At 57.0% G+C, this 17,119-nt stretch overlaps 1 protein-coding gene across 1 annotated transcript; it reads right to left on the bottom strand.

Annotated features, from left to right (window-relative positions):
- Positions 1-3,185: 3,185 nt before the first annotated feature.
- ACVRL1 (activin A receptor like type 1) lies at positions 3,186-15,079 on the bottom strand. Its single transcript, XM_069491842.1, has 10 exons — positions 15,003-15,079; positions 10,698-10,766; positions 9,889-10,143; positions 9,478-9,689; positions 9,167-9,266; positions 8,682-8,828; positions 8,165-8,440; positions 7,437-7,634; positions 4,867-4,997; positions 3,186-3,636 (listed from the first exon to the last, which is right to left on the bottom strand). The coding sequence occupies exons 2-10, from the start codon at positions 10,759-10,761 to the stop codon at positions 3,502-3,504; spliced, it is 1,518 nt and encodes a 505-aa protein (XP_069347943.1). The 5' UTR covers positions 10,762-10,766; positions 15,003-15,079; the 3' UTR covers positions 3,186-3,501.
- Positions 15,080-17,119: the final 2,040 nt, after the last annotated feature.

Here is a 17,119-nt window from a genome sequence, read left to right as displayed (position 1 = left end):
GCTCTTTCCCTGCAATTTTCCCACTGCCCTTCTCCCGACCCTCCAACCATGGTGTGGACACCAGGGTGGGGACGTAAGGACCGGGGTCTCGCAGGCGCGGAGGGGAGGACAAAGGCTGCCTCCGCCAGAGACTAGGAAGGCTCCTATTCCCTCAGAGCTGGTCTAAGAGGCCGGGGCCGACCCTCTGGGAAGGCGCTGTCCGTTCTGGCGGGATCCACGAAGGAGGCTGCAGGCGTGAGGCCGACCTGGGGGCCGTCTGTGGTAAGAGGAATTGGCGTGCCCACCCTGCGTGTCCCTAAGAGGGCGTCTAATACAAAGGCAAGCGATTTTCCAGGCGGGGCAGTCCCACCGACAAGGCTCCTCCCAGCTGCCCGCAGTACCTGCCTCCCCATGGCGTGTCCCGCCCCCAACTTCCGGGGCTGGGGGCGGGGGGCGAGATGCCTTCTGAGCCCAGGACGCCACCGTGGTTTCCCAGGGATGGGGACCCCATCTGAGGAGGGAATAGAGAATGAGAACTGAGAAGGGCGGGTCCGAGCCGCCTGTGCGTGAGGACTCGCGAAGCTCCGCGCTAGGTGTGGCTTTCCGGGCAGTCCCTGCGGAGCAGAAGGTCGGCGGAGCGCACGCACGCACGCCGGCGCGGAGGCGGGACAGGCGGGCCCGCCCTGCCGGGAACGGCCCGGGCCCCGGCGGGGAGGGGCTGGGGTAGGGCGGGGCGGGGCGGGGCGGGGCGGGGGGGCGGCCGCTGGGCAGCCGGGTGGCCAGCAGAGGGCGACGTGGCGGGCGCAGCGATCTGGCTGCTGCTGATGCAGAGTGCGGACTGAGATTTGGGCCTCCGCGGGGTTCTCAGCAGGGCCTTGCGGGGACTATGACCTGAGGGCAAAGCGGGGGCGTGTACCCAGGGACCTCGTCCTTCCCCGCCCCTCTCCGGTTCCTTCTGGACATCTGCAACGGGCCACTGCAGGGGCATCTGAAGACTTGGCAGGACTTAGGATTCAACCATGGTTTATTGAAGGCCTACTATGTGCTAGGCACGTGTGCTGTGCTCCCACAAACTGTATGTATCTCCACATAAGAGAAGTTTAATTTCGACCCTGGAACAGCTTCCTGCACGCAGACAGAAGCATTTGCAGACTGCTCTTAGCAATGCCCCCTCCTTCACTCCCTGGCCACTGGGCCCCTTCTGTCAACCTGCCCCGCGTGATTCCATCTCCTGCCTCAGACCTTCTCTTAGGGATTTTCCAGCCTTTAGGGAGCTGCTGCCTTCAGTTTCTGGCTGTGGAGTCTCAGGAGTTTGCCTCAAAATCCTCTAGAGATAAGATCCTTCAGGAGGGAGACTGATTCATGGGCTGGGTGGGTTCCAGTGACCAGAGGACATGCAATCTCTGCCCCGATGATCTGGGAACCCAGCCTGTCCATTCAGCTTTCTGTTTTTACCCAGTTTCACTTCCTGGTTCTCCTCTGGGCCTTGCACAATGCTGGGAGACAGGCCTGGGAAAGTGTCCCTGTGGGGATGGTAGAGGATACACCCACAAGAAGCCTGCCTGGAGAGGCTTTGCGGGGTCATTTACAGCAGGAGGGGGGTAGGCAAGCTTTCTTCACTGCCCTACCCCTGGGCTAAGGGCAGCTAGGCCAGTTCCTCCCAAGCTCGGGGCTATCCTTGTCCCCAGCCTGAGCCCCTGCCCTTTACACCGCTCAAGCTCTACCTCCAATCCACCTCCTTCCAGCCCATCCACACATCCAGGGTCCAGGTTAACCCACTCGTACATGAACATACCCCCTTGACATTTCCAAATGCCAGACTTTATGTGTCTCTCTAGAGCCACTGAGTTCTCCTGGGACACACGCTTTCTGGGGCCTGGCCAAGGGTATGGGCCTGGGCCAGGGGCCAGTGGGGAACGGGAACCTGGGTGCTAGAGGCTTCTTGGATGGAGCCAAATTTCTTTTGAGCCCTGAAGGCCCTAGAGAAAGCTACCCCTCAGTCCTAGGGCAGAGAAGGCTAAGCCACAGAGAGGGTGATGGGCCAGCTTGTTGGCCAGAAGGCCCAGGGCTGTGCATGGTTTAAGGCAAAAACTGGAGCTTGCAGAATTACACTAGGAGGCGCTTCAGACACTCCTGGACTCAGATAAAGTTATTTTCAAACCCCCATTTTAAGGCAAATTGCCAAGGGCTAGGGCATAAGGAGTAGATGATACTGATGAACTTAGCCCTGACATAGGCTGAAATTTCAAAGAGAATTAAGAAGAAGCCTTGGCTGGCCAGGTGTGGTGGCTCACGCCTGTAATCCTAGCACTCTGGGAGGCTGAGGCAGGAGGATTGCTTGAGCTCAGGAGTTTGAAACCAGCCTGAGCAAGAGTGAGACCCCAACTCTATAAAAAATAGAAAAATTAGCCAGGCGCAGTGGCACATGCCTATAGTCCCTGCTACTAGGGAGGCTAAGGCAGGAGGATTGCTTGAGCCCAAGAGTTTGAGGTTGCAGTGAGTTATGATGATGCCACTGCACTCTAGCCTGGGCAATAGAGTGAGACTCTGTCTCAAAAAAAAAAAAACAAAAAAAAAGAAGAAGAAGCAGCAGCAGCAGCAGCAGCAGCCTCAAAGGACATCAGGACCAAATCCTCCAATATGTAGATGAAGAAACAAAGGTCCCAAGACAATGAAGGCCCCACTCTTGTCATATGGTGCAAGTGAGCGCCCAGGATCAGACCTGAGTCTCTTGACCCCCACCCGAGCCTCTCTCTGCCATGCCAGGCCTCGACATGCCCTCAGTTATTCTGAAAGTTCTGGGCCTTACCCATCTGACCTGCCACCTCTCTACTGGCTTATGATCCTGCCGCACGCTCAAAAGGACCTCTTGGGTTTTAATGCCCTAGTAAGTCAGCAAGGAAGGTGGTGGGAGGGGGGACCAGGCCAGGTCCCAGCTCTCCCAGCAGCTGGCATTCAGCTAGACAGGGTCTTGTCAGGGAGACAGAAAACCCAAGGCATTACGGAGCTGAGATACAAACCCATGGAAAGAAACTGATGGGCCCTGGCTCTCTGGGGCTTGTGCCAGAGATGGAAGCCTGGCAGGGCAGAGTGTCTCCTGAGGGCTGGACAGGGCCCTGTGACACCCTGGCAGCTCTGATGGGGCAGTGGGGTTGCCCAAGGGTAGGGGTAAGGTGCAGGCCCAGGCTCAGAGCCCAAGACTGGGATTCCCTGGCCCTGGAACCTCTTTTGCATCCTGTCCTAGCATTGGTAGGGGGTGCACCCTGCCGGCGGTGGGGGTGGAGAGAGAGCCAGGCGTCAGGGAGCCTGCCGCTTTGAGCAGGCCAGACGGCGGGGAATCGGATTTCAGCCCAGCCGTATTTTTGGCTGGATGGGCTGGGGGCCGAGCTGGGCAGGCACAGCTGTCCCATAGAGGGGCACCCCCTCCCCAGCACACACACTCACACTACCTCTACCCAGACAGGCCATCATCCACCCCACCCCGCCCCAACTGCAGACAGAGGGGAGTCAGACGCCCCTGGGCTAGTGGATCACTTTGGGCTTCTCTGGACTGTTGCTGATTTTCTGTAGTGTCTTCTTGATCCGCAGCGCAGTGAGTCGGGCAGAGGGGTTGGGGTACCAGCACTCCCGCATCATCTGAGCCAGGCCTGAGAGGACCTGGGGTTGGGGACACAGGCAGGGACATGGGTCAGAGAAGATGGAAGATAGGAGGTGCGGAGGGTGGCCCAGTGACGGAGAGACACAGGCAGGAGAGAAAGGATGATAAGACGAAGATGAGAGTATTGGAAAGGATGGTGTGAGGAAAGACAGAGGGGTGAGAGGGGGAATGCAGGGAACCAGGCAAGGATGAGAAGAGAAAGATAAAAAATGGGAGAGGAAGACAGTGGAGTGTGAAAGGGGATGGAGAGGGCAGGCGAGACAGAGAGCTAGAACTCAGATCTTCAGGAGCACTCAGAGCCCCGCCCCCTGCACCCCCACCAGCCAGCAATGTCTGTGAAGCACCTCATCCCCACCCGACCTCTGCCACGATCCACGGGAAGGGGCAGATCTGCAAGCTTTGGGGTCCCCACCTCCCCATCTGCAGCCTGATACCCCAGTGTGGAGAGCAGTGTCTCCCAGCCCCTCCACTGGGCACATGGACCGTGGAAGTAAGGGTAGTGGGAACCGCCCTAAAAATGCATGTGTCCAGGGAGGGAACCCATCCCAGGAAGCTCAGTGGTCTTAGAATGAGCCTCCTTTGACTCCTGAAAGTGAGTGTATATGTGTGCATACATGTGGCTTTTTGTGGATATGTACGCTGGGCAGAAACATACGTGTGTCTTTGTATGCATATATGTACATACGTGTATACATTTACTCATTCTTTCAATAAATATTTATGGAATGCCTACTGTATGCCAAGCACTATGACAGCTAACAGGGATATGAGGGTGAGCAAAAGACATGCCCTTTGTCCTCACAGGGCCAGCAGTCTGGCATATATGCACACGGGTATGTGTCTGTGAGTGTATGTTTAGAAGCATATGCTTGCTTGTATGTGTTTATATACACGTGTGTGTGTGTGTGTGTGTGTGTCTTTGCATAAGCATGTGAATTGTTTTGAGAAAAAACAAAGATAAACAAACAAACAACAAAGATGCCACAGCAAGAAACACAGCAAAGAGCCTCTGACTTTTCACAGGCATGGTGAAGGGTTCTGAAAATCCCAGAATGGCCAGAGGGGTCCTGGGGTTGGGGGGATGGGCCAGGGATGTGAGAGGGAGATGCCAGGGAGGTGCCTTCCACCAGGACACCCAGCATCTATCCAAGGTGAAGCAGAGGCCTCAGACAGGAATCCCAGCTGTGAGCCACCACCCCACACCGCCCCAGCCCCAGCAGAGGCCTCACCGGGTCCGCAGCCAGCCGGTTAGGGATGGTGGGGGTCTGCTGATCAACACACACCACCTTCCGCATGTCCTCAAAGCTGGGGTCGTTGGGCACCACATCATAGAAGGGTGGCCTGTAGTCTTCCACAATGCCTGGAGATGGGGGGCACATGGGACAATCACTGGGGACCCGAGGGAGGCCCAACGCCACCAGAGAAGAGCCTTGCCCACCCTCTTTCCCAAGGGCCAGAAAACCAGTTGCCTGGCCATGCTACCTCTGAGAGGGACACTATAATATAATAAATACATTTATAACTACTATAGATCACTGCCATCTGTTCTGCACTTCCCACGTGCCAGGCACTGTGCTGTAAACACTTTACGTGCATTACACTGTCAGTCCTCACAACAGCCCTATGAGGTGGGTACTGTTAATATCTCCATTTTACAGATGAAGAAACTGATGCTCGGAGACGTTGAGCCCAAGGTTATACAGCTAGCAAAGGCAGACTCAAGACTCAAACCCATCTTGGATTCCTAGGCCACTCTTGCTCCGGTCATTCCTCAGCTGCCTTCCGCCCAGGGCCCAGGTACTGCTCCCAGGCCCCAACTATCACAGATGCCCAATCACGATAACACAGAATGTTTACTGAGCACTTACTATGTGCTCTGCATTAAATCCTTACCCTATGAGGTAAGGAATACTATTAGCTCTGCTTTATAAGCCAAGAAATTAAGGCCAGAGAGTTTAAGAAACTTGTCTAAGATCAGCAGATAGTAAGTAATAGAGCTAGGATTTAAGCCCAGAAAGTCTAACGCCAAAACCTGTGCTCTTGACCTCCAAGCTACACTTACGGGAGGGTAGCTAGTTGACTGCTGGATGAGGATGCAACAAGGACAAGAAGGGGCAGAAAACATCTCTCCTAAGAGAAAGGGATTTCTATCTCGGTCTGCCTACAGCCCTCCACTGACCCCTGTAGCCAGCAGCGTCCCCTCCCCATGTTATCCCAAGTGCACAGTCCTTAGTAGGAGCTTTCTGAAGACAATGCCTGTGGAGCTACCGATAGCCCCATGCGCCATCCAGTGTCACTGGGGGCCATGGCCACACAGGCCGCAACCTCAGTAGAGCCTTCGCCAGCTGTTCTCCCCATGGCGGGCTTCCAGGCTGGCCCCTGTGCCGGTCGCGTCCTAATCAGCGCTGCACAGAGGCCTGAGTGTGTCTAATGGGCCTTTAATCAGTGCTGGGGCTGACACCAGATTACAGTGTTTATAATGAGCGGCAAATGTGTGCGGGGCTGAGGGAGCCTCCCCCTCCGCCCGGGAGCCTGCAGGCAGCCTCCTTCCCAGCCCTTCCTCTCTGGGCTGCAGCCTGGTCCAAGGGGCCTTACCGTCTTCCAGGTGCCCCCTTCCCCCGACCCCAGCCTCCTAGACCCCACTCTGGCAGTTCATGCTGAGTCTCAAGGGATCTGAGCCCCTCTAGAGCCTCCTCGAGGGATCAGTGACACCTCGGCCTCCATTGTCAGTTGATGACCACTGAGGGCAAATGAAGTCTGCCATGGGGCTGCGCCTGGTAGATGCCAGCAAATAAGTCCCCAGGGAACAGGGCTCCAGTCATATCCCAAGGATTGTCCCCAAGCTCTCAGGACGCCTGGCAGCCCCTCACCATGGGCAGCCTCCACAAAGTCTGCTAATCCTCCCACCAGTCCCGATGACCACTCATCCTCTGTCCACCCCAGGGCTGAGAAGACACCCGCCACAGACAGGGCTGTCCAGGCAGGTCCCTCGGCCTGCCCGGCCCCTCCAAACCAGAGTCCCTGCGGCAACCCGCCGCAGTAATGGGGCAGCAACAAGCAGGCAGTGCAGGCACCAGTACACACTGCACGTGGGGATGAGGAAATTGCAGACTGGAGAGGGTTAGGTCAGCACAGTCATAAGGAGCACTGGCTCCAGAGTCAGACTGCCGGGTTTCAGACCCTGATGCTGCCTCTAGACAGCTGTAATCAGTGCCTCAGTCTCCTCATCTGTAAGATGGGGATAATAGCTCTGTCAGTCATTCATTCTATTACAACAATAATGGCCACTAATATTTAGCTCTAAACATTCTAGATACTTTCCTTGGATTATCTCAAGAACTAGAGGGTATTTTTATTTTCATTTTACAAATGAGGGAACTGACACACAGAGAGGTTAAGTAACCTACCCATGGTCATGGCAAAATCAGGAATGGAAACCAGGCAGTCTGGTTCCAAGCCTATGTTCTTAACCACTAAGCAATACCACCACCCTGCCAAGACAGGAGAATGAAATAAGATAATACATGTAAAGCATATAGCATGGCATCTGGCACATATTTAAGCTCCATAAATGTTAACTTCTATTAATATTTCTGTCATCATTATTACTTGCCCAAGATTTCACAGCCAGACTCACAGACCCACAAACTCAGCTGAACCAGTTGGTGGGTGGCAGAGAAAGGATACCAAGAGGTCAGGCTACAAGCCCCTCCGGCCATGGGCACCAGCCTTGGCAGGAAGCCTCTGTCTCTACCTGCCCCATTCCCCTTCCCCCACCCTGTGCAAGGGGGGACCTCACCATTGACAATGGTCCGGCGGGCGATCTCCCACAGCACCAGGCCAAAGGCCCAGATGTCGGTCCACTTGTAGGACTCAAAGCAGTCTGTGCGGATCTGCTCATCTAGCACCTCGGGTGCCATGTACCGCTTGGTGCCCACTCTTGGGTTGTTGCCAATGTCCAGGTAATCACTACCCTGGGAATGCATCACGGCCAGGCCTGTGGGTAGGAGGCCTGTCACTCCTGCCCCTTACCTGAGCCCACAGTCAGGGCAGCCCCAGAGGCTGGGGTCCAGGGTGCAGGCTGGGTGGGGATGGAGAGAGACAGTGGGACATAGAGGGGCGGCCAAATGGAGACCTGCCCTGAGATAGGCTGGAAGACAGCCACAGGGAGCAAGATGGTCCCAGGTGCCCTTTGCTCCTGTAGTGCTCTCTGGGTTCCCAAGAACCCAGCAAGGTGTAAGTAGGTAAGGCAGGCGTTATGCGCCCATTTCTCAAAGCAGAATCCGGAGGCCAGTGAGGAGAGATGTACTTAGTGAAGCCAGGATGAGAACCCAGGTGTGGTGGAAGGAATTGGCCTTGAAAAGGGTGTTAAGACAACTTGTGGGGTCTTGGAGAGGTGAAATGAAACACACACCTCTAAGTTTAAAGTGCCAATCTTGGTCGCTGCTCACAGGTGAAGGAGGTAGAGCTCTTGAAGCCCGCCCCACCCCCTCCCCGCAAAGGGCCCGCCCTGCCCTCCCGGCTCACCCAGGTCGGCGATGCAGCACTGCAGGTTGCTCTTGACCAGCACGTTGCGGCTCTTGAGGTCGCGGTGGGCGATGGCCGGTTTGCCCTGCGTGCCGAAGATCTCCACGTGCAGGTGCGCCAGGCCACAGGCTGCCGACACGGCGAGCCTCAGGGCCAGCTGGGGCTCCAGCATCTGCCTCTGCAGAAAGTCGTAGAGCGAGCCGTGCTCGTGGTAGTGCGTGATGAGCCACAGCTGCGTGCTGGAGTTGCGGGAGGTCATGTCGGAGGCGATGAAGCCTGTCGCAGAAGGGTCGGGTGACTCCGCCAAGGGGCCGGGGCTGAGGGAGGCTGGACTGGTCAGGGTCAGGGCCAGGGTCACGGTGGGGCTGGGGGAGAGGGAGCGTGCTGGGTCAGGGCAAAGCTGGGGTTGAGGTGAAGGTCGATCTAGCTTAGGTCAGAGGCTGAGGCTGAAGGTGGGCTGGGAGGATGGCGTCAAAGTCTGGAGGTCTGTGGACTCTACCCCCGAGTGCGGCCTTGCCTAGAATGTTGTCGTGTCTGAGCAGCACTGTGTTGTAGATCTCCGTCTCCCGGAACCAGGACTGTTCGTCCCTCGAGGAGAAGATCTTGACGGCCACACTCTCACCATGCCACAAGCCACGCCACACCTCTCCGTAGCGACCCTTGCCTGATCCAATGGCCAGAGGGGAGGGCAAGGGTCACACGATGGGCACACAGAAACCCAGAAGAGCCCCCAACTAGATGCTGCACTGACCTCATATGCAGAACCCCTGATGCTTATATTTAATTCGATCGAGACCGAAACCCCAGCTGCCTCTCATTCCACCCTGGCTACTGCAGAAGGATCTGGCCCTGGCCCGTCTCCAACCCACTCCCTGCCCGGCCGAATTCCCATCCTGACCTAGGCTTGGCCCCGCCTGTGACTCCAGAAGCCAAGAACTCCCTCACCCTTCCAGGCTCATGGGAGCCCTGGGTCCCCGTCCCCCAGGCTCACCCACTGCTCACCCACACACTCCACCAAGGCGACCTGCCGTGCCACTGTCCTCTGCACCAGGAAGGGGAGCCCGGAGCCACTGCCTGTGGTGCAGTCACTGTCCAGGATGTCCTGGGGGTACCAAGAGGACATTGAGAGGCTGCCCCCACCAGCTGCAGCCCCCTTCTCCGTCCCCAACCTGGGGCCTGCTGCTGTGTCACTGCACGCTCCTCAATCACCCAGATCCTTGCCTGTTCTAATTTCTGGGTGACCCCTCTGATTCTGTGGCACCTATCTGCCCCCCTTCCCCTCCTCCCTGTGTGCCAGGTCCCCAGGCCCATACCCCCAACATGCTGTCCCCCTGCTCCGACGCCTTCAGGATGAGGCTGGAGTCGCCCAGCTCGCTGTGCAGGCCCCGCCGCTTCTCCTGCCTTCGCCGGACATGCCACAGGCCCAGGACACCCAGGGCCACCAGGGCCAGCAAGGCCAGCATGGGGCCGAGGATCAGAGGCAGCTGGCCATCTACTCTCGGCTGCTCCGAAGGAGTTTGGGTGGCTAGGGGAGGGGGACACTGAGGCCCAGCTTCCACGAGGCCAGCTCCCCCCACCTTGCACCAGACCATTCTGCCAGTCAAAGCCCCGAGTCCCCCCCACCCCACCCCCATCCCCAACTGACCAGGGCATGAAGGGAAAGCAGGGCAGGGAGGGCAGGGTCTGAGAAGATGGGGACGGGGTGCTGGGGCAACTGGACATACCCTTCAGCTCCAGGGACACGTTGTGGTTGCAGAGGGGGCTGTAGCAGCAGTGGTAGTGGACGAACTCAGTGGGGTACCCCTTGCAGAGCTCGTCGTGGTGCATGTTCCCGCAGCCACGATGCTCCTGGGGCTGGCTGCCCGCCTCCCGCACCAGCACTACCGTGCACCAGGCCCCCTGGCAGGTAGGCCCCCTGCAGTGTGAGTTCTCACACGTGCAGGTCACCAGCGGACCCCGAGAGGGCTTCACGGGGTTGCCTGGGAGACACACAGGAAGCTCAGCCACTCTGGGCCCAGCTCCCCGAGGCTGAGCCCAGCACCCATCTCTGTCCCACTACCCCCTCAAACAAACCCCTTGAGGCCTTGGTCCCTAATTTCCATCCTCAGATCATCCTTCCCTCAGAGCCTTTCCCCCAGCCAGGGGCAGCTGACACTGTGAGAAGCAGGCTTCTGTCCCCTCCTGGATCCTAGGACCTCCTCTCCCAGTTCTAGGGCTGGCCCTGGCCCCCAGCCCCAGCCCAGAGGGCTTTCCCAGCCAACACCCCCTCTCCCTCCACCCCAGCTCCCGGTTCCCACCCTGGAGTCTGGCAGAGCACCAGCCTGCGGGCCTGGATCAAGAGGACAGCAAGGGAGGACAGGGGTAGCTGGGAGCTTAGTCTAACTGAGCCTTACTGTCCCCCCCACCTCCAGCCAAGCTCCTAAGTCCTCCTCCTCCCAGCTCCTCAAATTCACCCCAGCCAGAGCTGAGCTGGGCCCAGAAAGCCCTTTTTCCATCTATGGTCCCATTCCCTAAATGTTCCCCCAATACTCACCCTGCGTCAGCCCCAAGGCCATCAGTAGCATCAGAAGGCCCCTCCTGGGGGTGCCCAAGGTCATGGTCCCTAGAGAGAGGAACAGTAAGATCTGCAAAATGTGACAGCCGCTGACCGTGGCTCCCTCCCACCCAGAGGAAATCACTGAGAGTTTTTTGGGGGGAGACAGGGAGGCCACCTCCCCACTCCCTGTGTCTGGCTTTGGGGCGGGGCCTGCAGGGGAAGTCCTGGTTCACTTCCCCATGGAAACCATCCTGTTAGGGGTGAAGGGTGGAGAGTCACATTTAAGTGACTGAAAGCTTGGGGAACCCAGCTCTTCACTCCTGCTGCTGAGCTCAGGCTGAAGGCAGGTTGGGGGGGGTGGCACAGAGGGTGCCAGGCTGGGGTAGAAGGTGCATCTCTTCAGCAGCCCCCTCCGGTCCTCTGCCTTTTGCCCACCCCTCCCAGCCTCCACCTCTGCCCACCCCTTTCCCAATGCCCCCCCAGCCCTGGCTGCCTCAAACATAAACAGGCTCCTGTCTTCACTTCCTGCCATTCAGGGCCCCGCCAGGAACAGGAATCAAGATTGTTTAGATTGGGGTCTGGATAGAACAAGCAGGAGTCACGCACAGCAGGGAATTAAGGGCTTATTCTCAGGGCAGGCTAGAGTTGCCACAGGGTCTGGAAGAGCCACCTGAGGCTGGGACACCTACATGACAGGCTCCTGGGAGGACACCTTGTGAATCACAAAGTCCTGCCCCTTATTTTAGAGCAGAGGGGATTAAAGCTCAGGCAGGGGAGGAGACCTGTCCAGGATCCCACAGGACTCGGGGGCAGCAGCAGGAGCACGACCCAGGTTTCCAGACTTCCATTCCAGTACTCTTGCCACTCTGTCTCCCGACCCAGTGGTGGCGCCCACATCTGAGCCCTCCCGTTTGTAACAACCATGCAAAGCTGGGGCAGTGCCACGCCATGTCAGGTGTAAAGGAACCTCTCTGTAATCTCGGCAGAGTATAAAATGCTCTCTCTGAGCCATCCCTTGGCCCCTTTCCCTCTCCTTGCTGTCCTGGGAAAGGCTCAGGGGACAGCTGGTGACCTGGAAGGGGAAGTGACACATATTAATACTTAGACCCTGGATAGAGCTGAACTTTTCCAGAAGTTTGGTGGAGAGGGTTAAGGGGAGTAATTCTAGTCTATGCTAGTTCCAACCCAAATCCCAAACCAACTAGTGCTTTAGAAGCCACCCACTCTTCATTTCTTAAAGATTTAGAATAAGAAGATATGGGCTCAGGCTGCAGCAAGAAGGACTGTGGTCAGACAGCAACAGGGACTTTCTGAATGGTGGAACATGTGCAGGTGTGTATCTGGGGACTGGATCCCCAGGCAGAGCAGCTAACATGAGGGAGGGAGAGTGTCCTTTGGCATGACATGGTGAGGCCAATAGGGCTGGGCATATAGCCAGATAGGCTGCAGAAGGCCCATAGTCTAAGAACGGTGCCAAATGAAGACCCAAGGTGCTGAACCTTTGAGGGCAGGATGGCTGGGGGTGGGGTGGGGGGCTTCGGGGGCCTCTCTGGCTGGTGGCAGCTCTGGCCTTCCTGCTTGGGCTTCCTCTGCCCCAGAGGCCCGGGCTGGGGGAGGAAACAGAGCCCTGGGCTGCTGCAGCTGTGTCCCCAGCCTCTGCCTGACCTCCTGCCTCTTGCCCCTCCCAGCAGCCAGCGAGGACTCTGGCAAGCACTCTGCAGAGGGACCGGTGGTGGGATGGAGAGAGAGCCCCAGAGGAGCCAGATCTGCCCCCTGGGCTACTGGGAGGAACCCATCCTTGGAGGCCTTTGCTTGCCCAGAAAGCAGTTAAGGAGAGTATGAGGCGGGAAGGAAAAAGTGGCTAACAATAAGGATAAAATCTGGCATCCTTCTAGGACCCTCTACCCCTGCTTCCAATTCTCTGACCATGCCCCTGCCCACCTTCTCACCTACTTTATTACGCATTGGAATCACCTGAAGTGCTTGCTTAGAAACGAACGTTCTCTGGTCTCGCCCTCACTCCAGATTCTAATTCAGTCTATCTGGGACCAGCAAGAAACATGCATCTTTTTAAAAGTTCTCTAGGGAATTCCGATCAGTTTGTGTGAGCACCACAGTTTGAGAAATGTGTTCCACACAACACTGAGACTGGTTCCTGTGCTTTCATTTCTCTCTGCAGGGCCCTGCTGGGTGAGTGGGAGAGGAAAGGAACTCTCAATCCCACCGAGTGACCTCCCCGTCTCCGGGGGGTAGAAGGGACAGCCAAGGTCAAACACCAAGGCCAGGGACTTGGCAATACCATGGAGCAAGGCCTGGCAACATTTGCAGAACCCGCCACTGGTGTGATCTTGGGAATGTGATGGAGTAAAATTGGGACTGTCCAATTTTTAACTGGGCCCAGGGTAAGGTGAAGTACAGGAGGGTGCCAAGTCCTGACCAGTCCAGACTCAGAGCTTACCCTGCACGGTCTGCCCCGAAATCTGACTGTAACACAAACAGATTGCCTGGGCCTAGCAGAATCCTTTCACTTGTAAGCAAACCTTCGTGTAAGATCTCCTGCTGTCAGAAGCATCACTGCTGTCAGCCAGAAATTACAAATGTTAAACTAATTTCAAACATTAGCTTACCACCGTGAAATAATAATAACAGTTAACCTTCTCTGAGTACTGATTGTGCGCTAAGTACTGAGCTTTCGTGGCTTATTTCATCCTCACAACAATCTGATGGAGAAACTGAGGCTTGGGGATGTTAAATTTCGTGCCCATAGTCACCAAGTGTGTCTCGCTAAACTTCAATTGCTGATAATAAATCCTTCCTTGGTCATTGCTATTCCTCCACTTGTTTGGAGTTAGATGAGTCCCTCAAAGGAGGAAAAAGATATGGGTCTCAGTGGATCTGAACAAACTGCTCGCTGCTGTTGGCATCGACGGGTGTCCTCGGGTTTGTTGTAATGCAAAGAGCAGTGTTGCGGCCCAGAAATCATCTGTTTGCTGTAGACTTAGTCAAAGTCTGAGCCTCAGGCAGGGAGAGCCAGAGTGGGAGTGTGCCTGGAAGGCAGCTGTCAATCCCCAGCATGCCCCAGGGATTGGTAGAACCCACTCCCACCAGCAGCAGTGGCTCAGCACAGCAGTGCTTGTCACAGGGCTGGGGACGCGCATGTTGCCTCACTCTCCGCACTTCAGCAGGTCTTACCCAAACAGCAGAGGACCACACTGAGCTGTTCAGATTGGATTCCCCTTACGATTCATCCACATCATTTCATTAGCCCCTCACAGCGGTGTGATGTAGCAGAACACACCTGGATTTTAGGGTCTCAGGCATACCCTGGAGGCAGTATGGTATAGTACAGAGGTCAGAGTGAGGGTTCTGGATCATAGAGACCTGGGTTCAAATCCTGCCTTTGCCACTTAGAGCTATGAGATTTGGGCCAAGTTAGTTAGACTTTCTGAGGCTTAGGCTTTCTCTCATATGTAAAATGGGAATAATAGTGCTTATTTCATAGGTATAACGTAAAATTATTCAGCAGGGTACTAAGTGGTACACAGTAAGCACTTAATAAATGTTACCAAACCCCCAACCATACCATTTATGCCATCCAAGGAGCCTTGGACAAGTTATTCAGGTCTGAATCTGTTTTCTCTTCTGTAGGATGGGCATCAAAACCCCTCTTTCTGCTAGGTAGTGGCCAGGATTACATAAGAGAAATATATCCAAGTGTCTGCGTAGTAACTACTCAATAAATGGCAGCTATTTTTAACAACCCAATGAGATGAGAGGACAGTCACTAGGACAAATGGGGCAATGAGGGATCAGAGAGGGCAGATCCTGACTGGGCCAGAGCTGCCCATAAATAGGGGGTGAGAGCTCCTGTCCATTATGCCCTTGTCTTTGGAGAAGAAAAGAGAGGGTGTGCGGCCAGCCCAGAGATGGGCTCAACAGCACTGGCCTCCAGGGTAGACTGAAAACCTGGGGTCCCAGCCTGGAAGGAGACGGGGATCCCTTTTGGCCTGGATCCTGAAGCAAGGCCATGGCACAGGGATTATCTGACCATACATGCTTGTGGTGAGGCTCGAGGCAGTTATTGTGTCACGTTCCTTAAGCAAGAGCTGCAAGGGCTGGTCTAGGAAAGGTGGGCTCCAAGGGAAGGCTCAAATGAGTTGAAAGTGGCACTCACAGCTCAACCCAGTAGCTTGAAGGGACATGTGATCCCTTCTCTGTGAGTGAAGCAAGACAATTGCTGCCCATTTTCTGCTGCTCACTTTATGGATGAGGATGGGAGAACGGAGAAGTTAAGTCACTCACCCGGGTCACCCAGCTGGAGCAAAGTTTTCTGATTTCCAGTCCGGGTTCCTTCCAGCCCCCTCCCAGTCTCAGGTGGGCTAATGGGCAGATGTGCGCTGACGGCGAGGAGACAGCTCGCATTCCTGATAACTGGGACTGACCCTATCTCCACCTCTCGGAGGGGTCTCTGAGGTCCGCCCGAAAGAAGGGCCCACTGGGGCGGGGGTCAGGCCGCCCCCTCTCCTCCCCACTCCGCGCCCCCCCGCCCCCGGTCCCGCCTGCCGACCTCGACTCACCTCTCGGCCGGCCCTGTGGGCACCAGGGCGCGAGCGTGCAGCGGGCGGGGGCCGCCTCCACTCGCGGGCGACGGCCGCCCGGTCGCACAAGCCCTGCGCAGCGGGCCGGGGTCCGGGCGCGGCCCCGGACGGGGCTGGGGCCCGGGAGAGGCTCGCTCTGCGCGGCCGGCGCGGCGGCCTCTCGGGACTGGGAAGGGGGCTGGAGCAAAAATGTTTCTTATTCCAGCGTCTTCCTGCCTGGCCCTGCTCCACCACTCCCTCCTAATAAACGGTTTCCTATTGCCCAGCTCGCCGCCCGCCGCCCGCTCGCCCCTTGCTGGGGCTGCAGGACCCGGCCCCTCCTCCGCGCCGCTCCCAGACCCCCAGGGCGACCGCCACTCCCGGCCGCCCCAGCCCCTGGATCGCTGGCCCGCGCCCCCGCCCGAGCCTCCCACATCCGCCTCCCCGTGGGGGCGGGCCTTGGACTCGGGCCGTGGGGGTCCCGTGGAGTCCTGGCCCAGAGCCGCGGGGTCCCGAGGCGAGAGCCCGGGCGCTGTCTGGCTGCGGAGGTGGGGGCCGCTCGCAGCAGCTGAGGGGCCGCCTGGAATCTGGGCGTCTGGACCTGGGGGCACCCACGGAAGGACACGCAGGGACGGGAGGGGGAAGGACGTTACCTGCCCTTCCCCAATCTCCACGCGGAGCCCTCGGTCTAGGAGGCTCAGAGCGGCGAGGGCAGAGTGCGGGGCTGGCAAGGTCTAGATATATTTTGGCTCTGCCCCTGGGGACTCCCGACTCCCAAATCTTTCAGCCTCCTCCCTGCGACCTCTTCATACACACACACCCTTGTCCCCTTTGCTCTTCCGAAGGCTCTCCCAGTCAGCTCCCAGCACAGGGGTACACTGGCCCAGATGGGATGGCTCTGGGTTAGCCGTGAGCCCTCCGCACAGCTGAGTGACAAGACCACCACCCTCTCCTCAGGGGCAGCCAGAGTGGAAGGACACCGAGCTGCCTTGGACTTTCCCTTCCAGGTAGGCACCCTACCCCACCCCACCAAATGGAGCTTCACACAGAGGCGGGGACAGAGGCTCTGGGCACTGGCGTGCTGCTGAGACAACGCTGCTAGGGAGGGGACCAGAATGGCTTCAGCTTCCAGAGGATATAAACTTCCTCCTGTTGCCCCTGTGGGCTGGGAGCATTGACCTCGTTGCCTTGCTTTCCTCCAGCCATCGTGAGCACCTGAAGGCAGGACTCTCGTTTTATTCCTAGCCTCCTGGATATCCACAAATACTCTGGAGTCAGACTACCTACTAGGAACCAGGCTAGTTTCCTTACCGTAGGCTAGTGACACCTCTCCATGCTTCAGTCCCCCATCTGCTGAACAGGCATAGTAAACGGTGCCAGCCTCATAGGGTGGTTGTGAGAATAGGAGGAAATGATGCTCATCTCAGTTCATAGCAAACATGCAGGCTGGCTGAGCCTGACTCAGAGTAGGCCCTCAATGCAAGGGTTTGTTAATTAAATGAATAAATGAAAAGGCTGGGGGGGGGGGTGGCCTCAGAGCCATGTGGAGACATGTGGGCATTAGAGGCAGGAGTACACCTCTAAGATATCTTGCTCTAATATGGGGATTCTGCAAGATGGGCCAGGGACCCTCACCCTTTGACAGGAATAGAGGCTGGGGGAGACGGTGGCTAAAGGCTCAGACAGGCATCAATTGTTGACTGACCTCACTTCCTCTGCTGAAACCCTCCCCATGCCCTACCCTGCACACAGTTGCTTCACAACTTGTTGCCAGCGTTGTGAATTCCCAGAACCCCGGCACACCCAAATTTCAGTGTCAGGACAGAACTGTGTGCTGCAGAC

This window comes from Eulemur rufifrons, chromosome 16, assembly GCF_041146395.1.
Source record: "Eulemur rufifrons isolate Redbay chromosome 16, OSU_ERuf_1, whole genome shotgun sequence".
Classification (NCBI taxonomy): Eukaryota; Metazoa; Chordata; class Mammalia; order Primates; family Lemuridae; genus Eulemur; species Eulemur rufifrons.
Note: the sequence above shows the minus strand (reverse complement) of the source record. Positions and strands in the feature narration are given on the sequence as shown.

Excerpts from the sequence above, each read along its gene's own strand:
- ACVRL1 (XM_069491842.1), bottom strand. The coding sequence starts at position 10,761 with ATGACCTTGGGCACCCCCAGGAGGGGCCTTCTGATGCTACTGATGGCC. Across the intron at positions 9,267-9,477 it reads AGGGGGACAGCATGTTGGGG|GACATCCTGGACAGTGACTG; the intron begins GTATGGGCCTGG and ends TGGTACCCCCAG. Across the intron at positions 8,829-9,166 it reads CGCCTTGGTGGAGTGTGTGG|GCAAGGGTCGCTACGGAGAG; the intron begins GTGAGCAGTGGG and ends CCATTGGATCAG.